The 24,570-nt window shown below is 50.2% G+C and overlaps 1 protein-coding gene across 3 annotated transcripts in view; it reads left to right on the plus strand.

Moving 5' to 3' along the window:
• The window catches only part of rasal2 (RAS protein activator like 2), a 61,009-nt gene extending 36,651 nt beyond the window's left edge, over positions 1–24,358 (plus strand). For 2 of the 3 annotated variants that reach the window (XM_080010816.1, XM_080010818.1), the window contains 15 exons: positions 1,225–1,331; positions 7,203–7,315; positions 8,528–8,681; positions 9,156–9,254; positions 9,348–9,908; positions 10,645–10,789; positions 13,459–13,603; positions 14,542–14,781; positions 15,268–15,469; positions 16,738–16,922; positions 17,331–18,285; positions 20,861–21,013; positions 21,277–21,479; positions 21,573–21,660; positions 23,575–24,358. In XM_080010816.1, coding sequence (XP_079866942.1) covers positions 1,225–1,331; positions 7,203–7,315; positions 8,528–8,681; positions 9,156–9,254; positions 9,348–9,908; positions 10,645–10,789; positions 13,459–13,603; positions 14,542–14,781; positions 15,268–15,469; positions 16,738–16,922; positions 17,331–18,285; positions 20,861–21,013; positions 21,277–21,479; positions 21,573–21,660; positions 23,575–23,736 — 3,512 coding nt within the window. In that variant the 3' untranslated portion in view covers positions 23,737–24,358. The remainder of the gene's footprint in view (positions 1–1,224; positions 1,332–7,202; positions 7,316–8,527; positions 8,682–9,155; positions 9,255–9,347; positions 9,909–10,644; positions 10,790–13,458; positions 13,604–14,541; positions 14,782–15,267; positions 15,470–16,737; positions 16,923–17,330; positions 18,286–20,860; positions 21,014–21,276; positions 21,480–21,572; positions 21,661–23,574) is intronic. The other variant, XM_080010817.1, reaches the window with a different exon arrangement.
• The last annotated feature ends 212 nt before the right edge of the window (positions 24,359–24,570 follow it).

Raw genomic sequence — 24,570 nt, forward strand, 5'->3', positions numbered from 1 at the left:
ACACTATTCCAGGTGTGGGACAGTATTTAAGAGCGGTATTCCAGGTGTGAGACTGTTTTTAAGAACACTATTCCAGGTGTGGGACAGTATTTAAGAGCGGTATTCCAGGTGTGGGACAGTTTTTAAGAACGATATTTCAGGTGTGGGACAGTATTTAAGAGCAGTATTCCAGGTGTGGGACAGTTTTTAAGAATGATATTTCAGGTGTGGGACATTTTTTAAGAACGCTATTCCAGGAGTGGGACAGTTTTTAAGGACAGGCAGGATTTTCCGTTCATTCTTGAAGGAGAAACATGTTTTTATTTGACGTCCCCAATCAGAAGATGGAGATGTTGTTCTTTGCTAAAGGGCACATCAGTTATGGTCCTCCATAGGGTTTTTGTGACCGGCATCCAACCTTGACCCACATAGACGTCGTCTCCCAGGCAGGAAACGCTAAAATAGGATTTTAAACAGCAACCACATGAGCATTTGCATGTCTCAACCAAGTGTCAGTTATATATATATATATATATATATATATATATATATATATATATATATAATGTGTGTGTGTGTATACAAGTATATATGTATATATATATGTGTGTATGTATATATGTATGTCTATATGTGTATATATATATGTATATATTTGTGTGTGTGTGTATATATATATGTGTGGTTGTATGTGTATATATATGTATATATACTGTGTATATATATATATATGTGTGTGTGTGTGTGTGTGTGTGTGTGTGTGTGTGTGTGTGTGTGTGTGTGTGTAGAGAGGTAGAGATTGTAGATAATCAAAATATATATTCTGGGGATGGCAGCTCAGGAGGTAGAGCTGGTGGTCTAGTCATCTAAAGGTTGCTGGTTGGATCCCAGGCTCCTCCTGCTAGCATGCTGTAGTGTCCTTGAGCAAGACACTTAACCCCTCATTGCTCCTGATGGCTGCGTCTGTCAGTGTTTGAATAATTTTAAGTCGCTTTGGATAAAAGTGTCTGCTAAATGTAATGTAATGTAATGTATATTCTGATGAAGCAGGAGTGCAGCTGATCTCTGCTAAAGGTGAATATACTGATTATAACATCAGTACATTCACTCACATTTAAAACCATTTCTGTCTGTCTGTGTGTCTGTGTGTCTGTCTGTCTGTCTGTCTGTCTGTCATAGCTTCATCCCTCAGATCTGGTTGTGATTGATTAAACCCCACCCACCTGTCTTTCTCCCTCTCTGTAGACGTGTCGGAGCGCTCCCCCAGGAGGAGGAGTATTTCGGGCTTGGGGAGTTCAGAGAAGCCGACCATCACTGTGGACAGCCCAAACTCCTCCCCCTTCAAAGTACCCGTGAGTAGTGTTGGTGCCTTGCTCTAGGGAATAGAACCCCCAACCCTGCAAGCGTTTGTGCCTTGCTCTAGGGAATAGGACCCCCAACCGTGCAGCGTTAGTGCCTTGCTCTAGGGCAGTGGTCCCCAACCCCCGGGCCAATTGTATCGGGATCAATTGGTACCGGGCCGCCCAAGAAATAATTAATTATTTCCGTTGTATTTATTATCTGAGTCTGAACAATCTTTTATTTTGAAAAATGAACGGATTCTCTCGGTTACATCTCGGTCACTTGAGCGCCAAAAATTTAACCCACAAGCTAGCAAAATGAGCAAAAAACAGACATCTTTGGAAAGTTTCTTTTCGAAGGGGAAAAGGGCCGGTGAAGAGACAGAAGAAGAGCCTACAACTTCCAAGAAAAATAAAGTTTTTAACAGACAGTACCAGGAGTTGTATACTTGAAGTATGGATTTATCGTGGCAGGTGATTCCCACAGACCAAGCCCGCTCTGCATAATATGCGGCGAACGGATCTCTAACGAGGCAATGAAGCCTTCAAAATTGCTTCCCCACCTGGAGACCAAGCACCTGGATTAAAAAACAAGCCCCCGGAGTATTTTGAAAGAAAAAAACAGGAACACGAAAGACAGAAGAAATTACTGGCGGCCACCACATCAATAAATGCGAATGCACTGAGAGCATCATACTTGGTGGCTAACCGTATTGCTAAGGCTAAAAAGCCATTCACTATTGGTGAAGAGTTGATCTTGCCCTCCACTAAAGACATTTGCCGTGAACTTCTAGGAGAGGCTGCTGTTAACAAGATAGCACGGGTACCTTTGTCGGCTAGCACTGTGACTCGGCGCATTGAGGAAATAGCCGAAGACATTGAGAAACAATTGTTGGAGAGGATTGATACGTCACCGTGGTACGCACTCCAGGTAGACGAATCTACAGATGTTGACAATAAGGCAATACTACTTGTTTATGTGCGATATCTTTATCAGGAGGATGTACATGAGGACATGTTGTGTGCACTATCGTTGCCAACCAACACCACAGCCGCAGAACTGTTCAAGTCGCTGGATGGTTATATATATAAACTTAAATGGTCCTTTTGTGTCGGCATATGCACAGACGGAGCTGCTGCCATGATCGGACGGCTGTCTGGTTTAACTGCTCGGATTAAGGAGGTTGCACCTGAGTGTGAATCTACACATTGTATCATTCACAGGGAAATGCTTGCAAGCCGAAAAATGCCACCGGAATTGAACAGCGTTTTGAATGATGTTGTTAAAGTTATTAACCACATTAAAGCACACGCCCTTAACTCACGCCTTTTTGAGCAGCTTTGTGAGGAGATGGACGCGGAGCACACATGGCTTCTCTTATACACAGAAATAAGATGGTTATCCAGAGGGAAATCGCTGGCCAGAGTGTTTGAATTACGAGAGCCGCTGCAAAGATTTCTCTCAGAAAAGAAGTCACCGTTGGCAGCACATTTCAGTGACGAGGAATGGGTCGCAAAACTTGCATACTTGTGCGTCATATTCAGCCTGCTCAATGAATTAAATCTGTCACATCAGGGGAAAATGACAACGGTCTTCAAGTTGGCAGATAAAGTAGCTGCATTTAAAGCCAAACTGGATTTGTGGGGACGGCGCGTGAACAGAGGCATATTGGACATGTTTCAAACATTAGCGGGGATTTTGTGTGAGACTGAGCCTTCATTCTCACAGCTGGTGCACGATCACCTGCCTTTGCTTTTAAAAGAGTTCGAGCGCTACGAAGAAGATCAACTGCTGGAGATCGCAAACAACGGCGGCTTTAAAAGTATTTTCGAGACAACTCTGCCGATGTTCTGGATTAAAGTCATGGCAGAATACCCGGAGATCGTCACCACAGCACTTAAAACCCTGTTGCCATTTCCGACATCCTATCTGTGTGAAGCAGGGTTTTCTGCCGTGACAGCAACCAAAACAAAACAACGGAGTAGACTGGACATAAGCAACACACTTTGGGTGTCAGTCTCTCCCATTACCCCAAGATGGGACCATCTCGTTGCAGAGAAACAAGCTCAGGGCTCTCATTGATTTAGCGTTGTGGTGGGTTAAAATTTTCATGCACTTTATATTCATTTTTGTGGCGTATCTGTATCTTATTTTGAAGGCATGTTTAAACGTTACCATAGCGACCAGAGTCCGAGAACGTTAGGGCTGTGGTCGCCAACAGAGGGGGATGAGGGAGAGGAGACGGTTCAAACTGACAACTTTATTTCAGCTGTTGAAAAATATCATTCATGGAGTGTTTAATAATAAAAATGTGAAATGTGGAATTGCTGGTTCTTCGTATTTTTTACAACGTTTATTATTTAATTATTTATTTAATTATAATATATATTTCTTTATTATTTATTATCACGTTTATTATATTCGCAATATAAACAATCTACGAACCCCCCCCCCCCCCCCCCCCCCCGGTCCGCAGTACAATTGTCAAGCATTGACCGGTCCGCGGTGATAAAAAGGTTGGGGACCACTGCTCTTGGGAATACGACCACTAACCCTGCAGTGCTAGTGCCTTGCTCCATCCCACCTGATCAGGGTTTGAAATGTGATAATTCCTTAAGGTTCATGTTTTGATCCCTGATCTGCTGCTGCACAAAACAAAGAGAAGCAGAAACATAAAAAACAACGTTACTGCTGAATAAAGATGAATATCTATATATATATAGACGCGCCAGTCGCTTGTGCATCGCACACCGTCACCTGGAGTATTTGTCTCTAACGTGCGTTCACTGGGAAACAAACTGGACGAACTTCAACTACTGCTGGGGAAGAACAGAGACTTTTCTTCATCTTCTCTTTTGTGCTTCACGGAGACGTGGCTGAGCGGAACGACACCGGACTCGGCGCTGCAGCTGGCGGGCTTACAACTCGGATCTGGACACACAACTCTCCAGCAGCAAAACAAAAGGTGGAGGTTTGTGTTTTGACACTAACAGTAGCTGGTGTAATGACATGACGGTGATCCTACGCTACTGTTCTCCGGATCTGGAATCTTCATTACCTGCAAACCCTTCTGTTCTCCCCGTGAGTTTGTTTCATTCATACTGGTCGGTGTTGACACACCTCCAACGTGCAGGACGCACAGCGCACGCTCGCCCACCACAAACAGTGTGAACGGACAAACCCGGACTCCTCAGTTATTGTCCTTGGCGTCTTCAACCAAGGAAACCTCAGCTATGAACTCCCCAAATATAGACAGTTTATTAAATGCCCCACCAGAGAGGAGAATACTTTGGAGGACTGCTACACCACAGTAAGCAACTCCTATCACGCCATCCCCCGAGCTGCACTGGGAGACTGACCACGTCATGCTCCACCTGGTTTCTGCAAACAGGCAGAAATGAAAGCTGTGTAAACCTGTAGTGAGGACATCTACTGTAAGAAGTGGACCAGGGAAGCTGTGGAGGATCTTCAGGCTGCTTGGCCTGTACCGACTGGGACGTTTTCAGGACCGCTACCAACAGTCTGGATGAGTACACAGAGGCTGTGACATCATACATCAGCTTCTGTGAGGACAGCTGTGTACCATCACGCACCAGGGTGAGTTATAACAACGACAAGCCCTGGTTCACAGCTAAACTCAGACAGCTAAGGTCAGAGAAGGAAGAGGTGTTTAGGAGTGGGGACAGAGACATGTTTACAGTGGCTAAGTACAGGTTTAGCAAAGAGGTGCGAGCTGCTAAACGACTGAACTCAAAGAGACTCCAACACCAGTTCTCAGCCAATGACTCTGCCTCCGTCTGGAAAGGGTTCCGACAAATCACCAACCTCAAACCAAAAGCACCTCATTCCATGAACAACTGACGCCTGGCCAAACACCTGAACAACTTCTACTGTCGCTTTGAAAGGCAATCGGACAGTCCTGACACCATCCCCCGTGACACCTTCCACCAGCCCCAACCTTCCAGCTCCACCTCCCCCACCACAGCAGGAGACTAGACCTCTTCACACCTACTCACCTTAGAACCCCCCCCCCCCCTCCCCCACCACAGTGACGACTCTGTCGGTCCTGGAGAGGAACGTCAACAGGCTCTTCAAGAGGCAGAACCCCAGTAAAGCTGCCGGACCAGACTCTGTCTCTCATCCACCCTGAAGCACTGTGCTGATCAGGTGTCTCCGGGGTTCACAGACATTTTCAACACCTCACTGGAGACATGTACCAGCCTGCTGCACATCCTCCACCATCACCCCAGTCCCAAAGAAGCCAAGGACCACATGACTTAATGATTCCAGACCCGCCGCCCTGACCTCTGAGATGATGAAGTCTTTTGAACGCCTTGTGCTGTGCCCCCCTCAAATCCATCACAGACCCTCTCCTGGACCCCCTGCAGAACAACCTGGAGCTCAATGCTGTGAAGACAGTGGAGATGGTTGTGGACCTCAGGAAGAATGCCGCCCCACTCACCCTCATCACCCCCATCACCCTGTGTGACTCCCCAGTCGACTCTGTGGAGTCCCGCCACTTCCTGGGAACCATCATCTCCCAGGAACTCAAGTGGGAGCTGAACATCAGCTCCATCGTCAAGAAAGCCCAGCAGAGGACGTACTTCCTGCAGCAGCTGAGGAAGTTCAACCTGCCAGAGACGATGATGGTGCACTTCTACACCTCCATCATTGAGTCCGTTCTCACCTCCTCCATCAGCATCTGGTACGCTGCTGCAACCACCAAGGACAAGGGCAGACTGCAGCGTGTCATTCGCTCTGATGAGAAGGTGATTGGCTACAATCTGCCATCTCTCCAGGACCTGTACGCCTCCAGGACCTGTACGCCTACAGGACCCTGAGGCGTGCAGGTAAGATGGTGGCTGACCCCTTCCACCCCGGACACAAAAAAAAACAAAAAAAAGCCTTATTTGACATATTCTTATATATTTCACCAATATTTGACTTATTGTTTTACATTTATGTTTCATGTTTGCACCAAACACTCATTCCTTGTTCCTGTAAACTTACTTGGCAATAAAGACGATTCTGATTCTGATTCTGATACCATGCTTATAGATGAATATCGTGCTTATAGATGAATGTCGTTGTTATAGATGAATATCGTGGTTATAGATGAATATCATGGTTATATATGAATATCATGCTTATGGATGAATATCGTGGTTGTATATGAATATTTCAAGATTCATGAAATGTCAATGCAACGCACCCGGTGATTACACACAATATGTTCTAGACTGAACACAGTAGCTGCCTCATTTCTACTTGACTAATTAACTGATTCCTAAAACCTAATGCAGTAAGTCCAATAATACAGATTACAATAAAATATATAGAATAAAATAAAATGTATAGAATACATTAAAATATATAGAATCAATTAAAATAAGAACTCAAAGGTAATGCAGAGTGGGGGTACAAAATAGAAATAAAGATAATATACTTATGTATATGGGTTAGACCTATAAGTACAAGTACAAGTATATAAGAATAACATGATTACTGATAAATATCGTGGTTATAGATGAAAATCATTCTTATTGATGAATATCATGCTTATATCATGCTAAAATTCAATAGTTAAATAAAGATGTTATTCATATGAATTCATATCATTTCATCATAACACGTGGGCGTGGCCGACAGGAAAGAGCCGTTTACATGTTGTTGTGTCCAGTGTTGTGTTGTTTTCCTATGAAATGATTTATTGATTGTGTTTAGTGAATAATACAGAAGATAAGGAACTTCAAATCATCTCATACTAAATCCCAATATTGGACTAGAAAATTGCAATTTTATTATTTTCCCAAATCGTTCAGCCCTAATGGTTATAATAATAATAATAATAATAATAATAATAATAACATCTCCTCCTGCAGGGTTTCTTCAGCAAGCGTCTGAAAGGTTCCATCAAAAGAACCAAGAGTCAAACAAAACTGGAACGAAACACCAGCTTCAGACTGCCCTCACTACGGCCCGCAGAGCCAGACAGGTACCTGTCTGTCTGTCTCCTCACCTGTCTGGCTGCATGTCTGTCTGTCTGTCTGTACACTGTCTGTCTGTCCAGACCACCTGTCTGTCTACTCACCTGTCTGTCTTCATGTCTGTCTGTCTGCTCACCTGTCTGTCTGTGTGCTCAGCTGTGTGTCTGTCTGCACACCTGTCAGAACCAAAGACTTAGCTTTCTTGGTTTGTCTTGATGCAGTTATGATGGAGTAGCGCTCCCTCTGCCGATGAAAAGTGGTTTTCACGGTCCAAGAGCATCCTGAAAACGAATCTCCTGCTAGGGGGAAGGGGGCGAGAGAAGCAGTAGTATTATATCTAGTAGTAGTAGTAGTATTTGTTGTAGTATTTGTTGTAGAAGTAGTATTAGTAGTAGTCATAGTAGTAGTAGGAGTGTTAATAGTATGGGTATTGTGTGTCAGAGAGACTGATAATGCCCTCTGCAAGCCCAGCTCTCTCTCTGTCTCTCTCTCTGTCTCTCTCTCTGTCTCTGTCTCAGTCTCTGTCTCTCTCTCTCTCTGTCTCTCTCTCTCTCGCTCTCTCTGTCTCTCTCTCTGTCTCTCTCTCTCTAACAACTAAGTCCAACTAAGTTGGACTAAACTAAACTGGATCAAACTGAACTGAACTACTAAACTGGAGCAAACTAAACTGGACTAAGCTAAACTGGACTAAACTGGACAGAACTGGATTAAACTAAGTTAGACTAAACTGGACCAAACTAAACTGGACTTAACTAAGTTGGACTAAACTGGACCAAACTAAACTGGACTTAACTAAGTTGGACTAAACTAAACTGGATCAAACTGAACTGAACTACTAAACTGGAGCAAACTAAACTGGACTAAACTAAACTGGACCAAACTGGACTTAACTAAGTTGGACTAAACTGGACCAAACTTAAGTTGGACTGTACTAAACTGGACTAAACTGGACCAAACTAAACTGGACTAACCTAAGTTAGACTAAACTGGACTGAATTCTGAGTATTTAGTGTTCCTCTGTTTAATGAGCTCATGCCTTTCTTTCCATGGGGTTTGATGGACACACTGGGACAGACTGGTTCATACTGGTTCATACTGGTTCATACTGGTTCATACTGGTTACTGCTGGTCCTGGTCTCGGTCCAGGAGCCCAGACCCATGTCTTAGAACATGGTACTGCATGTGGCTCCACTCACGTCTTCCTGTTCCCCCCCCTGCAGGTCGCGGGGGCTCCCCAGGCTGAAGGAGTCCACCTCCCATGAGTCCCTGCTGAGCCCCGGGAGCGCCGTGGAGGCCCTGGACCTGAGCATGGAGGAGGAGGTCTACATCAAGCCGCTCCACAGCAGCATCCTGGGACAGGAGTTCTGCTTCGAGGTACACCCAGAGACCAGGTCCAGTCTTAGACCCGGGGACCAGGTCCAGTCTGAGACCCGGAGACCAGGTCCAGACTGAGACCCTGAGACCAGGTCAAGATTGAGACCCTGAGACCAGGTCCAGACTGAGACCCGAGACCAGGTCTAGTCTGAGACCCAGAGAACAGGTCCAGACTGAGACCCAGAGACCAGGATCAGTCTGAGGCTAAGAGACCAGGTCCAGACTGAGACCCGGAGACCAGGTCCAGACTGAGACCCAGAGACCAGGTCCAGACTGAGACCCAGAGACCAGGTCCAGACTGAGACCTGGAGACCAGGTCCAGACTTGGACCACAAGAGCAGGTCCAGCTATCTGTATATCTGAAAGCTGCTTGCTGGATAAGTTTTAAGTTCTTTTATATGAAATATATATAGTACTTATATACTTGATATCGTATTGATCTGATGTTGTGCTATTCTAATGTTGTGGTTCCAGGTGACATATTCTGGAGGAACCAAGTGTTTCAGCTGCACTTCAGCCTCTGAGAGGGACAAGTGGATGGAGAACCTGAGGAGAACCATCCAGCCCAACAAGGTACCACAGCACTATGCCTGCTTTCCTGTTCTTCCAGTGTGCTTCCGGTGGTTTCTTCTTGTCCTCTAATGCCGCCCTCTTCGCCGTCGCCAGGACAACTGTCGGCGGGTGGAGAACTTTCTGCGGCTGTGGATCATCGAGGCCAAAGACCTTCCTCCTAAGAAGAGCTATTTCTGTGAGCTGTGCCTGGACGACGTGCTCTACGCCCGCACTACCAGCAGGGCGCGCCGCGACGCCCTGTTCTGGGGCGAGCACTTCCACTTCGCCGGGCTGCCCGCCGTGCACAGCCTCACTGTGCACGTGTACCGCGACGCTGACAACAGCAAGAAGAGGAAGAAGGAGAAGAACAGCTACGTGGGGCTGGTCAACATCCCCGTCTCCACGGCGACGGGCCGGCAACCGGTGGAGCGCTGGTACCCCGTCAGCACGCCCGGCGCCGCCAAGAGCCGAGCGGGCGGAGCCTCGGTCCGCATCAAGTGGCGCTTCCAGAGCGTGGGCGTGCTGCCCATGGAGCAGTACAAGGAGTTTGCCGAGTTCGTCACCAGCCGCTACGGCACGCTGTGCTCGGCGCTGGAGCCCGTCCTCAGCGTGCGCAGCAAGGAGGAGGTGGCCTGCGCCCTGGTGCACATCCTGCAGAGCACCGGCCGAGCCAAGGTACCACAGCACCACACTCTGATCCACTTCCTGTAGAACCAAGGTACCACAGCACCGCACTCTGATCCGCTTCCTGTAGAACCAAGGTGCCACAGCACCGCACTCTGATCCACTTCCTGTAGAACCAAGGTACCACAGCACCACACTCTGATCCACTTCCTGTAGAACCAAGGTACCATAGCACCGCACTCTGATCCGCTTCCTGTAGAACCAAGGTGCCACAGCACCGCACTCTGATCCACTTCCTGTAGAACCAGTGTACCACAGCACCACACTCTGATCCACTTCCTGTAGAACCAAGGGCGGGGCGGGGCGCTTCTTTTGTTTTATTCACGGTTCTAGCGCTACTGAAGTGACGTAGGTCACTGTGATGACGTAGGTTTGGAAACAGCTGAACGGCTGCTTCCACCACATGTTTTCACACAGATCACAACAAACTGACCGTAGTACTTCATCACAAGCACCAAGAGGGTACTTTTCATCATACAGTAGATCCCTTTCATTCTTAGGATTATTGCATTTTGCAATTTCTAAGCAAAGGTATTAGTACCGCAGTACTAGCCAACCAGCAGAGTACTGCAGTACTACCCAGCCAGAAGAGTACCGCAGTACTACACAGCCAGCAGAGTACTGCAGTACTACACAGCCAGCAGTGTACCGTAGTACTAGCCAGCCAGCAGAGTACTGCTGTACTAGCCAGCCAGCAGAGTACTGCAGTGCTTCTCTCCCTGGGCAGGACTTCCTGACTGACCTGGTGATGCTGGAGGTGGATCGCTGTGCGGAGCACGACGTCCTGATCTTCAGGGAGAACACGCTGGCCACCAAGGCCATCGAGGAGTACCTCAAACTGGTGGGACAGAAGTACCTGCAGGATGCGCTGGGTAAGAGTACACACCAGAGTACACAGAGCACACACACCGCTGTCGGAGATCCAACCAGACGATCCCTTTTCATGCGGTGATGTCACTTCCTGTCAGACACTGCAGCCGCAGATTCCGACTTCTTGGTTCCCACTTTGTGCCGCATGTACCGTAAATGGCCGTCGCCATGTTGCTGTGGCGACAGTTCCGGTTTTTCGGGGAAAAACCCCAGCTCCGAGGGATTTCCCCGAAAAATTCCCACTTCCTTTGAACTTTCCGCAGTAGGAATTCTTGACTTTTCCGTCGGATTTCTGAACTCAATCCAGTGCGGAATTTGTATTGTTTTGTCTTGAGGGTTTTTTTTGTGCAGCGTTCCGTCCTCTCTTTATCTTCACAGAGTATCACTTTGACCTAGTATAAATACTTTGACCTAATATGAATACTTTGACCTAGTATAAATACTTTGACCTAATATGAATACTTTGACCTAGTATAAATACTTTGACCTACTATGAATACTTTGACCTAGTATGAATACTTTGATGTTGTATAAATACTTTAACGTAGTATAAATACATTGATGTTGTATAAATACTTTGACGTAGTATAAATACTATCACATAGTATAAATACATGACGTTTTATAAATACTTTGATGTAGTATAAATACATGACGTATTATAAATACTTTGACGTTGTATAAATACATTGATGTTGTATAAATACTTTGACGTAGTATAAATACATGACGTATTTTAAATACTTTGACATTGTATACGGACATTTACGTGTTGTTAATACTTAGATGTAGTATAAACACTTTGATGCAGTATAAATACTTTGACGTAGCATCTATACTTAGACGCTGACTGGTCTTTAAAAATAGATGTGCAGCTTCTAAAAACAGAAGCTGGTGACCGTGGGGGCTCGTTGTCGCGTGCGCTTAGAAGACGCTGCCACGCCCGCGCCGCAAATAACTTGAAGAGCCTTGAAGAGTCTGAGCAGAGCCTGGTGGACGTGGACGTGAGGTGGACGTGAGGTGGACGTGGGGTGGACGTGGGGTGGTCGTGGGGTGGACGTGAGGTGGATGTGGGGTGGATGTAAGGTGGACGCGGGGTGGACGCGGGGTGGACGCGAGGTGGACGTGAGGTGGACGCGAGGTGGACGCTGGGTGGACGTGAAGTGGACGCGGGGTGGACGCGGGCTGGACGCAAGGTGGACGTAAGGTGGACGCGGGGTGGACGCGAGGTGGACGCGAGGTGGACGCAGGGTGGACGTAAGGTGGTCGCGGGGTGGACGCTGGGTGGACGTGAAGTGGACGCGGGGTGGACGTGAGGTGGATGTGGGGTGGACGTAAGGTGGACATGAGGTGGGCGTGGGGTGGACGTAGGGTGGAAGTGAGGTGGACGTAAGATGGACGCGGGGTGGACATGGGGTGGACGTGGGGTGGACGCGGGGTGGAAGTGAGGTGGACGTAACGTGGATGTGGGGTGGACATGGGGTGGACATGGGGTGGACGTGGGGTGGATGTCGGGTGGACGTAAGGTGGACGTGGGGTGGAAGTGAGGTGGACGTAAGGTGGACGCGGGGTGGACGTGGGGTGGACGTGGGGTGGATGTGGGGTGGACGTGGGGTGGAAGTGAGGTGGACGTGGGGTGGACGTAAGGTGGACGCTGGGTGGACGTGAGGTGGATGTGGGGTGGACGTAAGGTGGACATGAGGTGGACGTGGGGTGGACGTAAGGTGGACGTGGGGTGGACCTAAGATGGACGTGAGGTGGATGTGGGGTGGACGTGAGGTGGACATGAGGTGGACGTGGGGTGGACGCAAGGTGGACGCGGGGTGGACGGGAAGTGGACGCGGGGTGGACGCGAGGTGGACGCGGGGTGGACGTAAGGTGGACGCGGGGTGGAAGCGGGGTGGACGCGGGGTGGACGTAAGGTGGACGCTGGGTGGACGTGAAGTGGACGTGGGGTGGACGTGAGGTGGATGTGGGGTGGACATGAAGTGGACGTAGGGTGGACGTAAGGTGGACGTGGGGTGGAAGTGAGGTGGACGTAAGGTGGACACGGGGTGGACGTGGGGTGGACGTAAGGTGGACGCGGGGTGGACGTATGGTGGACGCGGGGTGGAAGCGGGGTGGACGCGGGGTGGACGTAAGGTGGACGCTGGGTGGACGTGAAGTGGACGTGGGGTGGACGTGAGGTGGATGTGGGGTGGAAGTGAGGTGGACGTAAGGTGGACGCGGGGTGGACGTGGGGTGGACGCGGGGATGTGGGGTGGACGTGAGGTGGATGTAGGGGTGGGTGTGAGGTGGATGTAGGGGTGGGTGTGAGGTGGATGTAGGGGTGGGTGTGAGGTGGATGTAGGGGTGGGTGTGAGGTGGATGTCGGGGTGGGTGTGAGGTGGATGTAGGGGTGGGTGTGAGGTGGATGTAGGGGTGGGTGTGAGGTGGATGTAGGGGTGGGTGTGAGGTGGATGTAGGGGTGGGTGTGAGGGACTGGCTTCCTTCATGTCACCAGATGTTCGTACCTTCCTCAAATAACTGCCGTCAAAGGGGATCTTGAGGAGGGATTTAACACAAAGACTTTGATTCCTTTTCATTGGATCCTTAAAACGGAGGTTCTGTCTGTCTGACCCGTCTGTCTGTCCGACCTGTCTGTCTGTCCGACCTGTCTGTCTGTCTGCAGGGGAGTTCATCAAGGCCCTGTACGAGTCGGATGAGAACTGTGAGGTGGACCCTTCACGATGCTCCAGCAGCGAACTGAGGGAGCACCAGAGCAACCTGAAGATGTGCTGCGAGCTGGCCCTGTGCAAGATCATCAACTCCTACTGGTACTACTACTACACACTACTACTACTACTACTACACACTACTAATACTACACACTAGCTGGCCCTGTGCAAGATCATCAACTCCTACTGGTACTACTACTACACACTACTACTACTACTACACACTGCTAATACTACACACTAGCTGGCCCTGTGCAAGATCATCAACTTCTACTGGTACTACTACTACTACACACTACTACTACTACTACGACCCACGTCCAAGCGGCTGCCCAGGGGCCCCGGAAGGCACCCGGCAGCGCTGTCTGCAGCCCCGCCAGGTCGCAGCACACCTTAAGCCACCAGGCGCAAGCCGCCTGGACTCCAGCCCAGCCGGCGGGGGCTGGCTGTTGCAGCTAAAATCCCGGGTTTGGGGGTGCGGGTCCTTCAAGCAACTGGAACCTGAGTCACTCGCACCCTCCTGCCCCCAGACCCTGGTCTTGTGTTGTTCGTGTTGTTCGTTAGGTTCGGAGTAGGATTGGTGTGCGAGTGTATGTGTTCTAGGCTAATATGAGTAGCCCTCACACTACAGTGTGGAGTATGTAGTGAGTATGAGTTTTGGCACCGGGAGAGATGGGCAAAGAGCGACCACATGGATGCAGGGGCACAGCAGGCCGGGGAGCGGCCACGCGGACCCCCCCCCGGACCACACCGTGCCCTAGCACACCCACCTCCCGTACCTGGAGGCCCCCAATGCACAGCCACCAGCCACGGGCACAGATTTACAGTAAAACTATTCATTTTCTCTCACATTCTGTTCCTGTTTTTCCACTAATTCCTGTTTCTCTCTTTCGCTCTCTCCATATCCCTCGCTCTTCCTGGTTCCTCCTGGTTCCTCTTGGTTCCTCCTGGTTTTTGCTGGTTCCTCCTGGTTCCTCCTGGTTCCTCCTGGTTCTTGCTGGTTCCTCCTGGCTCTTCCCGGCTCTTCCCCGGCACAGTGTGTTCCCCAGGGAGCTGAAGGAGGTGTTTTCGTCGTGGAAGCAGCAGTGCGTTTCTCGGGGTCACAGCCAGGAGATCAGCACTCGGCTGATCAGCGCGTCGCTCTTCCTGCGCTTCCTGTGTCCGGCCATCATGTCGCCGTCGCTCTTCAACCTGACGCAGGAGTTTCCCGGCGACCAGACGGCGCGCACGCTGACGCTCATCGCCAAGGTGATCCAGAACCTGGCCAACTTTACCAAGTAGGTGCCTGTCTGCCGGGGCTGGGGGAGTGTGACCAACGGCCCGGGTGGGTCCAGGAGGCCCTCAAGAACATTGATCTAGAACTCAAAAAAACTCATTCAAGCAGAGAAATCTGTTGTTTGTCACGTCTCCTGACTTTCCTCCCAGGGATTTGTGGTTCTTGGGGATCTTGATGAAATAACCTCATTCTGTCACATGGTTCCAACTTAAAGCAGTAGAGATGAGACAACATAAGATAAGATCTTTATTGATCCCCGGGGGGAAAGTCAGATGTCAGAAAAGACGTCATAAAACAAAATAAAAAATGTCCACATATCAAGATACCAGGGAGTAGCACGATGCTAACTAGAAGCTCAATATGGACAGGGAGAACTAGGCTAAAGTAAAGTACAAATAGTAAATAGCAGCAGTGTGGAGCTATAATATGCAATGTTAGTATGGGTAAATATACAGTATGTATAGTTTATTATCTCCCCGCCCCCCAGGTTTGGGAACAAGGAGGAGTACATGGCGTTCATGAACGACTTCCTGGAACACGAGTGGTCGGGCATGATGCGCTTCCTGTCGGAGATCTCTAATGCCGACACGCTGCCCAGCGCGCCGGGCTTCGACGGATACGTGGACCTGGGACGCGAGCTGTCGCTGCTGCACGGGCTGCTCTGGGAGGTGGTGTGCACACTGGACAAGGTACACACCTGCTACTACACAACAGCACAATAACAAAACAACAACAGCACAGCAACAACACAAAAACAAAACAACAATATCACAACCATGACAACACAATAACAAAACAACTGCACAACACAATAACAAAACAACAATATCACAACCATAACACAATAACAAAACAACTGCACAACAACAACACAATAACAAAACCACAACAACAACACAAAAAACAAACAACTATCTCACAACCATAACAACAAAACAACAACACAAAAAAAACAACAGCAAAACAACAAGACAATAACAAAACACCAATGTCACAACCATAAGGACACACTACAGAACAACAGCACAACAACACAAAAACAAAACAACATCACAACCATAACAAAACAACAATATGACACCCATAACAACACAATAACAAAACAACAACAGCACAACCATAACAACACAAGAACAAAATAACAGCACAACAACAACAACACAATAACAAAACAACAGCACAACCATAACACAATAACATAACAACAACAAAACAGTGCCATAACGAAAATATCACAATAAGAAAAAAACAATAACAGAACAACAGTCCTGGCCATAATACATAATGGATCTATTTATATATTGAAGTAATACTGAGAACTTTGATGTTTTATGATTCATTTATAAAGCACAGCAGCTCAGAGCCTGAACAGGAAGTAGAACTCCCCAATCAGGAGCTTCAGTTTGAACTAACTTCATTATTTAACCAACACCAATACCAACCCCACTTCACGGCATAGGGACACACCTTTGTGTGTGTGTGTGTGTGTGTGTGTGTGTGTGTGTGTGTGTGTGTGTGTGTGTGTGTGTGTGTGTGTGTGTGTGTGTGTGTGTGTGTGTGTGTTTTCGTGCATGTGGGATGAGATCCTTCATGTCACCCGCCATCCGACCAATCAGAGACCGACTTCCTAATTGGTTTGACAAATGGAAACATGGAAAGCGTTTGAACCCCCGCCCTCTCCACCACTCTAACCCCGCCCTCTCCACCACTCTAACCCCGCCCCTCGTGCATGTGGCTGCTCTCATTGGTCGAGCTCCAGTAGCAGCATGGCCGCCCTGTGTTGATCTGACCATTAAGTTTTTCCCTTTTTGTTTTTCTTTCTCTTTCTGTTCCTCTTCCTGCCTCCCCCTCCCCTCTCTGTTGCCATGGTTACGTTCCCCTGTCACCAACGCATGTCCACCCCCCCACACACACACACACACACACACACAAACACACACACACCGCTCGAACCCAGGGTGAAAACTCCTTCCTGCAGGCCACCGTAGCCAAGCTGGGTCCGCTGCCGAGCATTCTGGGAAACATCAGCCGCACCCTGAGCCGCCCCGCCCCCTCCGGCCCCCTGCTGGACGACGGCAGCAAACACATCAGCAGCAGCCTGGCGTCCGGACTGCACCGCATCTGTGAAGACCCCACAGACAGGTAGAGCGACAGACGGGTGGGGAGACGGACTGGTACACAGTTGGATAGAGAGACAGATAAAGTGAATAAACAAGTAGACAGACAGACAGACAGACAGACAGGTAGAGAGGCTTGTTGTGTTTCCAACAGGACACAGTTTGATGCTGAGTCAGTGTTTCTAAATAGACTTTCTATTGATACCTCGGCATGTCTGACCGCTGGGGTTTAAAGCAACAGGAAGTGATGTCACAGCATGAATAACTGCTCCTGCTAGAAGCTGTTTTCAGTGTCGAGGAAAAGAGGGAAAAGTTCCGGATACAATAACTTTATCAGTGCCCGTTGTTCAGGGTTTGTTTACCTGCGGTTGTCTCGTGTAGCCACAGAGGGCGCTCACATGTTTGGTCCTGGTCTGTGTTTCCTGTGCTGCAGTGAGGTCGGCAGCGTCAGCTCCCTGGTGCAGGATCCTCTCGAGAGCTTCCTGCGGGCACAGCGGCCCCTGCTGGGCGGACAACAGTCCTCCACCCACAGCTTCACCCTGGTGGAGCAGGGAGTGCCCGACGGCCTGCAGCCCAACGGACGCAGCGTGTCCCTTGTGGACCTCCAGGACCCGCGACCCGCCCACGCCTCCCAGGGGCCCCCGCGCCACCAGGAGGCCCCCCCGCGCCTCAGCAGGGCCGGCTCTCAGATCTCCATGGCAACCTCCCAGGCCGCCCTGACGCCGGGCCCCCCGCTGGACGGTCCGCCGCAGAGTGCCCCCCAGCTGCGACGGCCCCTACACCCCTCAGTGGGCCACCAGCGCAGCCTGCAGCCGTTGTGCTTCCAGAACCCGGTCTACCAGCTCAGCAACCACAGCGTGGCGCTGCAGCGCGACTCCAGCTCCGAGAACCTGAGCACGGAGAGCTCACAAGACAGCCACGCCCAATCCGAAGACCTGAGCGCCGCGGGCAGCCAGCCGGGGCGAAGGGCCGCCTCCACCAGCAGCCTGGAGGAGTCTGGCAGCAGGCGTAGCCTGCATAGCGAGGACTGCTCCACCCCTCGGCGACAGGCTGCCACAGACCACACCCCTGTCACCGCAGTGGCGGTTCCCAGACAGAGCGCCACCGCCGGCACCGCCCACATCATCAGGGTGGAGCAGCAGAGCCGGGGGGGCGGAGCCAGAACACCACGCTCTCAACCGCACAGTGCTTCGCTACGCAGCAGCAGCAGCGCTAACACCGAGCCTACACTGAGCCAGGCAACACCGGTCCAGCCCGTAGCCGGCCAGGTATTACCAGGCCAAGCCGAACCGGTCCAGGTATTACCAGGCCAAGCCGTACCGGTCCAGGCCGGCAGCTCAGTGGAGAGCCCGGTTCCTGCCCTGAAGAACAGCAAGCAGCCACAGCAGGTAATGAGCCACCGAGCGGCAAACTGGGGCAGAAATGCTTCCTGGTGGTTCTCAGCCAATCAGGTCTTCCTGGTGGTTCGCGTCATGTTCCATTTTGCTTTCCTGTCATGAGCCAATCAGGTTCCACTTTATAACAAAAACTATGAATTCCCTGGGCCTATGGAAAGCTTGGAAAGTCAAGTTATCAATGGTTTTGAAAGTCCAAACTTTAGAAAATATTCTTCTAATTCAAGGATTTTTATTTCAATTTCCAATTGATTTTCAGTGGGGGAAAGGGCCACATACCTAGTGGACGTGTAGTTAGGTTCACAAGGCTAATGTCCATGGGGTAGAATCTTCCCTATATGGAAACCAGGTGGCGTAGTCCAAGCTGAGACCAGCCTACGCCCGTCTCCTGCCTTTCCCAAAAGTCTAGAATCTAGTCTAGAAAGTTCTGGTCAACGTGAGCCACCGTGGTTCCTGGAAGCTAAGAAGGTTCTCCAGCCACGGCGATCAGGGTTTGGAACCGTTGCAATGCAACCTTTAACTTTCTGGACAACTAAATGTTGGGTTGCACTCTTGGTTGATCCTTCCAAAGCCTTTGATAGACTTCAGAATAGCATTCTGTTAAATGAGTTGGTTTTATTTGTATTTTTTTAATTTCTCCACCCCCTGTGCTGTCATCATGCTGGACATACTACACAGAGTACTTGTTCCACTACATGTAGGACAGAGTTAGTTGCAAGTGGAGTTGAACTTGTCAAGCTGCAATGAAACTCTTTATTCATCTTTAATCATCAACAACTGCTGCAACAACTCTGTCCTGTGTACGAGCTGTGGGACGAGCAGAGCACACAACCACCAGCAAGCCCCTCTTTGGAGAACCATCTGACCATGTAGCATTCAATCATCATTACTACTGCAAGAGGGAGAATCACCACGGTGACACAAATACACATAGAAACAAACAACATGTACATGGAAAAACATAAACATAGAAACAAACATGTACATGAAAAACAAACATAGAAACAAACAACATGTACATGAAAAACATAAACATAGAAACAAACAACAACATGTACATGAAAAACATAAACACAGAAACAAACAACATGTACATGAAAAACATAAACATAGAAACAAACAACAACATGTACATGAAAAAACATAAACATAGAAACAAACAACATGTACATGAAAAACATAAACATAGAAACAAACAACAACATGTACATGAAAAAACATAAACATAGAAACAAACAACATGTACATGAAAAACATAAACACAGAAACATCAGAACAAGATGTCAACAACATGTGTTGACAAAACACAGTTAATTAAGTCCAGGAAAACTGCAACAGTGATTGGTCACGTGGCCTCTTCCTGTCATAGTTATGGCAGTAAAAGAGGGAGGAAAGGAGGTGTGTGTGTGTGTGTGTGTGTGTGTGTGTGTGTGTGTGTGTGTGTGTGTGTATGTGTGTGTGTGTGTGTGTGTGTGTGTGTGTGTGTGTGTGTGTGTGTGTGTATGTGTGTGTGTGTGTGTGTGTGTGTGTGTGTGTGTGTGTGTGTGTGTGTGTACAGGACTCATCCCGTTTAGTTGTTGTGTATAAGTTTGGTATTATGTTGTGGCTCCTCCAAGCAGCAGAAAAGGCCCCTGAGCCCCCCCCCCCCCCCAGCCGTACAGACACCCCACGACCGCAGAAAAGGCCCCGAGGACCCGCCCTGCAGCCACAGAAGACCCCCCCGGGAGCCCAGAGGAGCATTACCCAGTCCCAGGGAGCGGGAGGAGACCCTGCACCCCTGAGGCGCACACATACAAGCCACCCCCACGTGCAGGAACAAGACGCAGCCGCAGGTTCACAACCCCAGCAGCGATGCCAGGCGCAGGCCGCAGGCCAGGAGCCAGGTTCCTCGCCGACAGAATGACACCCCACCACTCTGACCACCCTGCAGGCGAGCCGGCGGTATCCCCATGCCCACCGCGCTCCATCCCACAGCAGCGGACCGGACGCCCAATCCAGCGGCAAGCCCCGAGCGCCAATCCACGTAGAGTGTGCTCAGCTCAGGGCACCAGGATGTTGGCCCCCCCCCCGCCGACACCACCAGGCCGCCAGATATATGGGGCCTCCACCACCCGGGGCACCCGCCTCAGAGAAGCCGCGCAGCGGGAGCATGCGGCAACGGCCGCCCCCCGCACCCCAACCCACACCAGCAAATGCCCCCCCAGAGCCCCGTAAGGCACCCGGCGGCGCTCTCCGCAGCCCCGCCAAGTCGCAGCACACCAGAAACCACCAGGCGCAAGCCGCCAGGACTCCAGCCCAGGAGCCAATGGAGCTTCCCATTGGTTTTAATGTGTCTGTCAATGTGAGACTATTGTTGCTGTTAAACAGAACTACTGAAAAGTGAAGGTGTCCCACAAGGCTCTTAACTGGGCCCATTACTTTTCACTTTATACATAAAGACATTTCTTTTCCCTCTCTGTTGTGATGCTGACAACACAATCTAATAATTGATATCTGTAATATGACATCATGCAACTTCCTGTAGCATCCTGTAACTTATTGTAACCTCCTCTAACTTCCTGGGTCTCAGGTCAGCTCCCCTGTGGAAACGGTCACCATGTCCCCGGTGGAGCGCACGGCAGCCTGGATCCTCAACAACGGACAGTATGAGGAAGAGGAGGAGGAGGTGGAGGAGGGAGAGGAGGAGGGAACCTGCCGTGAGGAAGGTCGCAACACTGAGAAGGTACAGAGAACTGGATCAAACTGGTTTGAACCGGTTTGAACCATACCAGATCAGGTACCAGCTCTGTGGTACCAGGCCTGGTCTGGAGAAACATCTAGACAGCTCACTTCTAAATAAAAAGGAGGTCACCCAGTCCAAAAAGCCAGAATGTGCTCCAGGCACAGTAGACCCAGGAGGTCCATTCGTACTACGGTGCTGATACTGTTTAGGTAGTACGTCCGGTACAGTACCAGCCTGGTCCTCAGAACCCTGTCCCCCCGCAGTATGAGCAGGAGATCCTGCGGCTGAAGGAGAGGCTGAAGGCGTCGGGGCGCCGCCTGCAGGACTACGAGCGCCGCCTGCGAGCGCAGGAGCAGCAGATGCAGAAGCTGCTGCTGGAGTACAAGGCTCGACTGGAGGACAGCGAGGAGCGGCTGCGACGCCAGCAGGATGACAAGGACACGCAGATGAAGAGCATCGTCTGCAGGTGGCGCTGGGGAACCGGGTCATGGTCAGTGCTTCAGAACCACCCGCGGACAGACGGGCATTATCACTCAGTGTGTGTGTGTGTGTGTGCCAGGCTGATGGCGGTGGAGGAGGAGCTCCAGAGGGATCACTCTGAGATGCAGGCCGTGATCGACGCCAAACAGAAAATCATCGACGCTCAGGTAACGAGTCGTCGGAGCACAACGAGCTTCTTGACGAGCTTCACGTTTGGGTTCTCTGCTGTGTTTCAGTCGGAGTCGTGCTGGAAGTAATAAGCATTAATATAGTGTTAGGGTTAGGGGGAGTGCCCCCCCCCCCTCCCCCGGGAGCAGGTCGCTACTTCCTTGAGCGTGAGGTCACTTCCTGTCGGACTAGGCTAATGCTCATGCTAATGCTAAGGTTAGCTTTGTGGTTTCCTGTGCTGCAGGTCCATGCAGGATGTGAGTTTAACCAAACAGGCAAGTAAAACGAAGCCCCGCCCCCACCCGCATCCCAACCCCCACCAGGCTGGTTTTTCAAAATGGCCGCTGACAGCAAGCATGCGCCACTCGCACTGAGTGTTGTGTGTTCGAGTCCCAGCTGATGTTGGCCCTGAGGCTGCCCCCCCTCCCCCCCCCTTCCCCCCGTCCCCCAAACCCGTCCCCACCTCCCTGCACGCCACGCCCGCCCCAAGCCACGCCCCCATCCACTGGGCACGCCCCCTAACCTGCCTGTTTCACCTGGTTCTAAACCAGTTTAAAGTGGAAATAATAAACATGCCGGTCAGACAAGAGGCTTGTTGCCTTTGGGAGGAAGAGTTCTGGTGCCTTCTCATCTATCAGGTTGTACATTTCCAGCTGCGACAGAATTGAAGTCTTCGTTTTTTGCCTGGTAATATTTATATTTAAAAAAAACAAAACCGCTGCGGGATGAGGCGGGGCGGTGGTGCGGCCGGCCCCCGCACCTCAGCCGGGGTGTGCCGGCCCCTCGCTTTCATTGGCTACGGGGTTTGTTTCACCCTCTGACTCGAGCGCGTGAGCCGATCTGACGGCCCGAGCACATCCGGTAGCTACACCGGTACCGGGGGTCCGGGGGTCCGGGGGCGCCGTGGACCGAGCGCTCGCTGAAGGGGCGAGGTCCGTGCAAGGGGCGCTGTAACCAAGCTGAACACCAAATCTGTTTGTAACATTCACTATTATTGAAACGTGATGATCAGGTTCAGAATGAACTATTTTCGGACACAGGACACAGGACCCATGACGACGGTGTAAAAGTGTCATTTTGCTGAGAAACCGTAGAGACGCCAAACCCCAAACACCAGAAGTGACACGATGCTGCTTGAAATAACGTTGTTATCTAATCTACATCACTTATTTAAGTCCAGTTCCAATGAAAACAATGGTAGTGTCACATCCAAAATGTTGTGACTGCAGAGTTCTACGAGGACGAGGACGGGGAGGGGGGACGAGGGGGAGGACCAGAGGGAGGACAAGGATGGAGAGGGGGGATGAGGATGAGGACGGGGACGGGGAGGGGGAGGGGGGACGAGGGGGCTCAGTGACTGAGAACGTGTCAGGGGTCAGGGCACGGGGCCTTTTCTCATTTCATTCAATTAGAAAAGGGAGGAAAATAAATAAATCTCCAATAAAAACAGTGTTTTTATTGTACTGGTACGGTCCACCTGAGGGGAGGCTGGGATCCGTGACAAGATTCATCTGGGAACTAGATTGTAATGTTGAGCATCACACGTCAGAAGGAAGAATCCAGGCTTCAACCGCGACCTGTTGCTTTTACCTGTTACTCAACCAGTTCAAACGGGGGCGGCAGCAGTTGAAGAGGCCAAAGCCGAGGGGCGGGGCTCGTCACTGAGGGGCGGGGCTAATGCCACGGCCGTTTGTACATCCAGTCTGTGATGAAGGGCGTGGCCGGTATTTGGGGACTTTCTATGACGAGATCACCAGAGGCAGGCAGAGTCCAGGCTCCCTGCCCCGCCCCCTGTAGCTCCTGCCCCGCCCCCTGTAGCTCCTGCCCCGCCCCCTGTAGCTCCTGCCCCGCCCCCTGTAGCTCCTGCCTCCTGATACCAACGTTTATTGTCTGACTCTCCCCCCCCCCCCCAGGAGAGGAGGATCAGCTCCCTGGACGCAGCCAACGGCCGCCTGATGTGCGCCCTGTCGCAGGTCAAAGGTCGCTTCAGTCTGCAGAGCGTGCGGAACGGCCCGCCCCCTCCCACCAAGCTGTCAATCACTGAGAACGGAGAGTTCAAGAACAGCAGCTGCTGATTGGTCCACGGGGAGCCGGGGGGCGGGGCCCGGACCCCTGGACCGGACACTAGAGATAGATCTATAAATATGTATGTAATGGATGAGATGATGTCATAAAATAAGGACTGTGTAGAGAGGTACTTCCTGTTGGAGTGGAGGCACTTCCCGTTTAGGAGGCAGGACTTCCTGTTGACGTCCCGTTGAAGAGGAGGGACTTCCTTTTGAATTGGAAGGACTTCCTGTTGGAGGAGGGAGGAGTTCCTGTTTAGGACGAGGGACTTGAAGAGGAGGGACTTCCTGTTTGATGGGCGGGACTTCCTGCTGCAGATGAAAAGCACAGAGTCGAAAGACACGAAACCAAAAGGATGGAACCAGCTCCTTTTTCTAAGCCGCGTTTTTTAAATTCCTTTTCCTTTTGAAACTGTTTTTTTTTTCATGTTTTATCGAGTGGCTGAAGCTTTTTCCTTTATTTTCCCACTTTTAACCCCCCCCCCCCCCGCCTGGAGGAAAAGCTTTTCAATTAATTTATTCCTACACTGTGGAGAGTTTAGAGTTTCCTGTTAAAACTACTGTCACTGTGTCGCCACGGCAACATGAACTACAGCACAAAACAAAGAGCCCGAATAAAAAGCGTTGGGAATAAAAACCTCTGTGTTCTGTCTCCGTGTTGGCTGTTTTGGTGGACGGAGGTTGTTTGGTTACAGCTGGAACACAGTATTATGTAGAATTATACTAATTCTACAGATATTAGTTATTAGACAGCTAGTACACAAATATTACATTTCTTACAGTTCTCACTTATTTAGTCTTTAGTTATGACCATTTCTAGTTATTACAATTATTATAGTTGTT

The sequence above is a fragment of the Zeus faber genome, assembly GCF_960531495.2.
Source record: "Zeus faber genome assembly, chromosome: 12".
In the NCBI taxonomy this organism is placed as follows: Eukaryota; Metazoa; Chordata; class Actinopteri; order Zeiformes; family Zeidae; genus Zeus; species Zeus faber.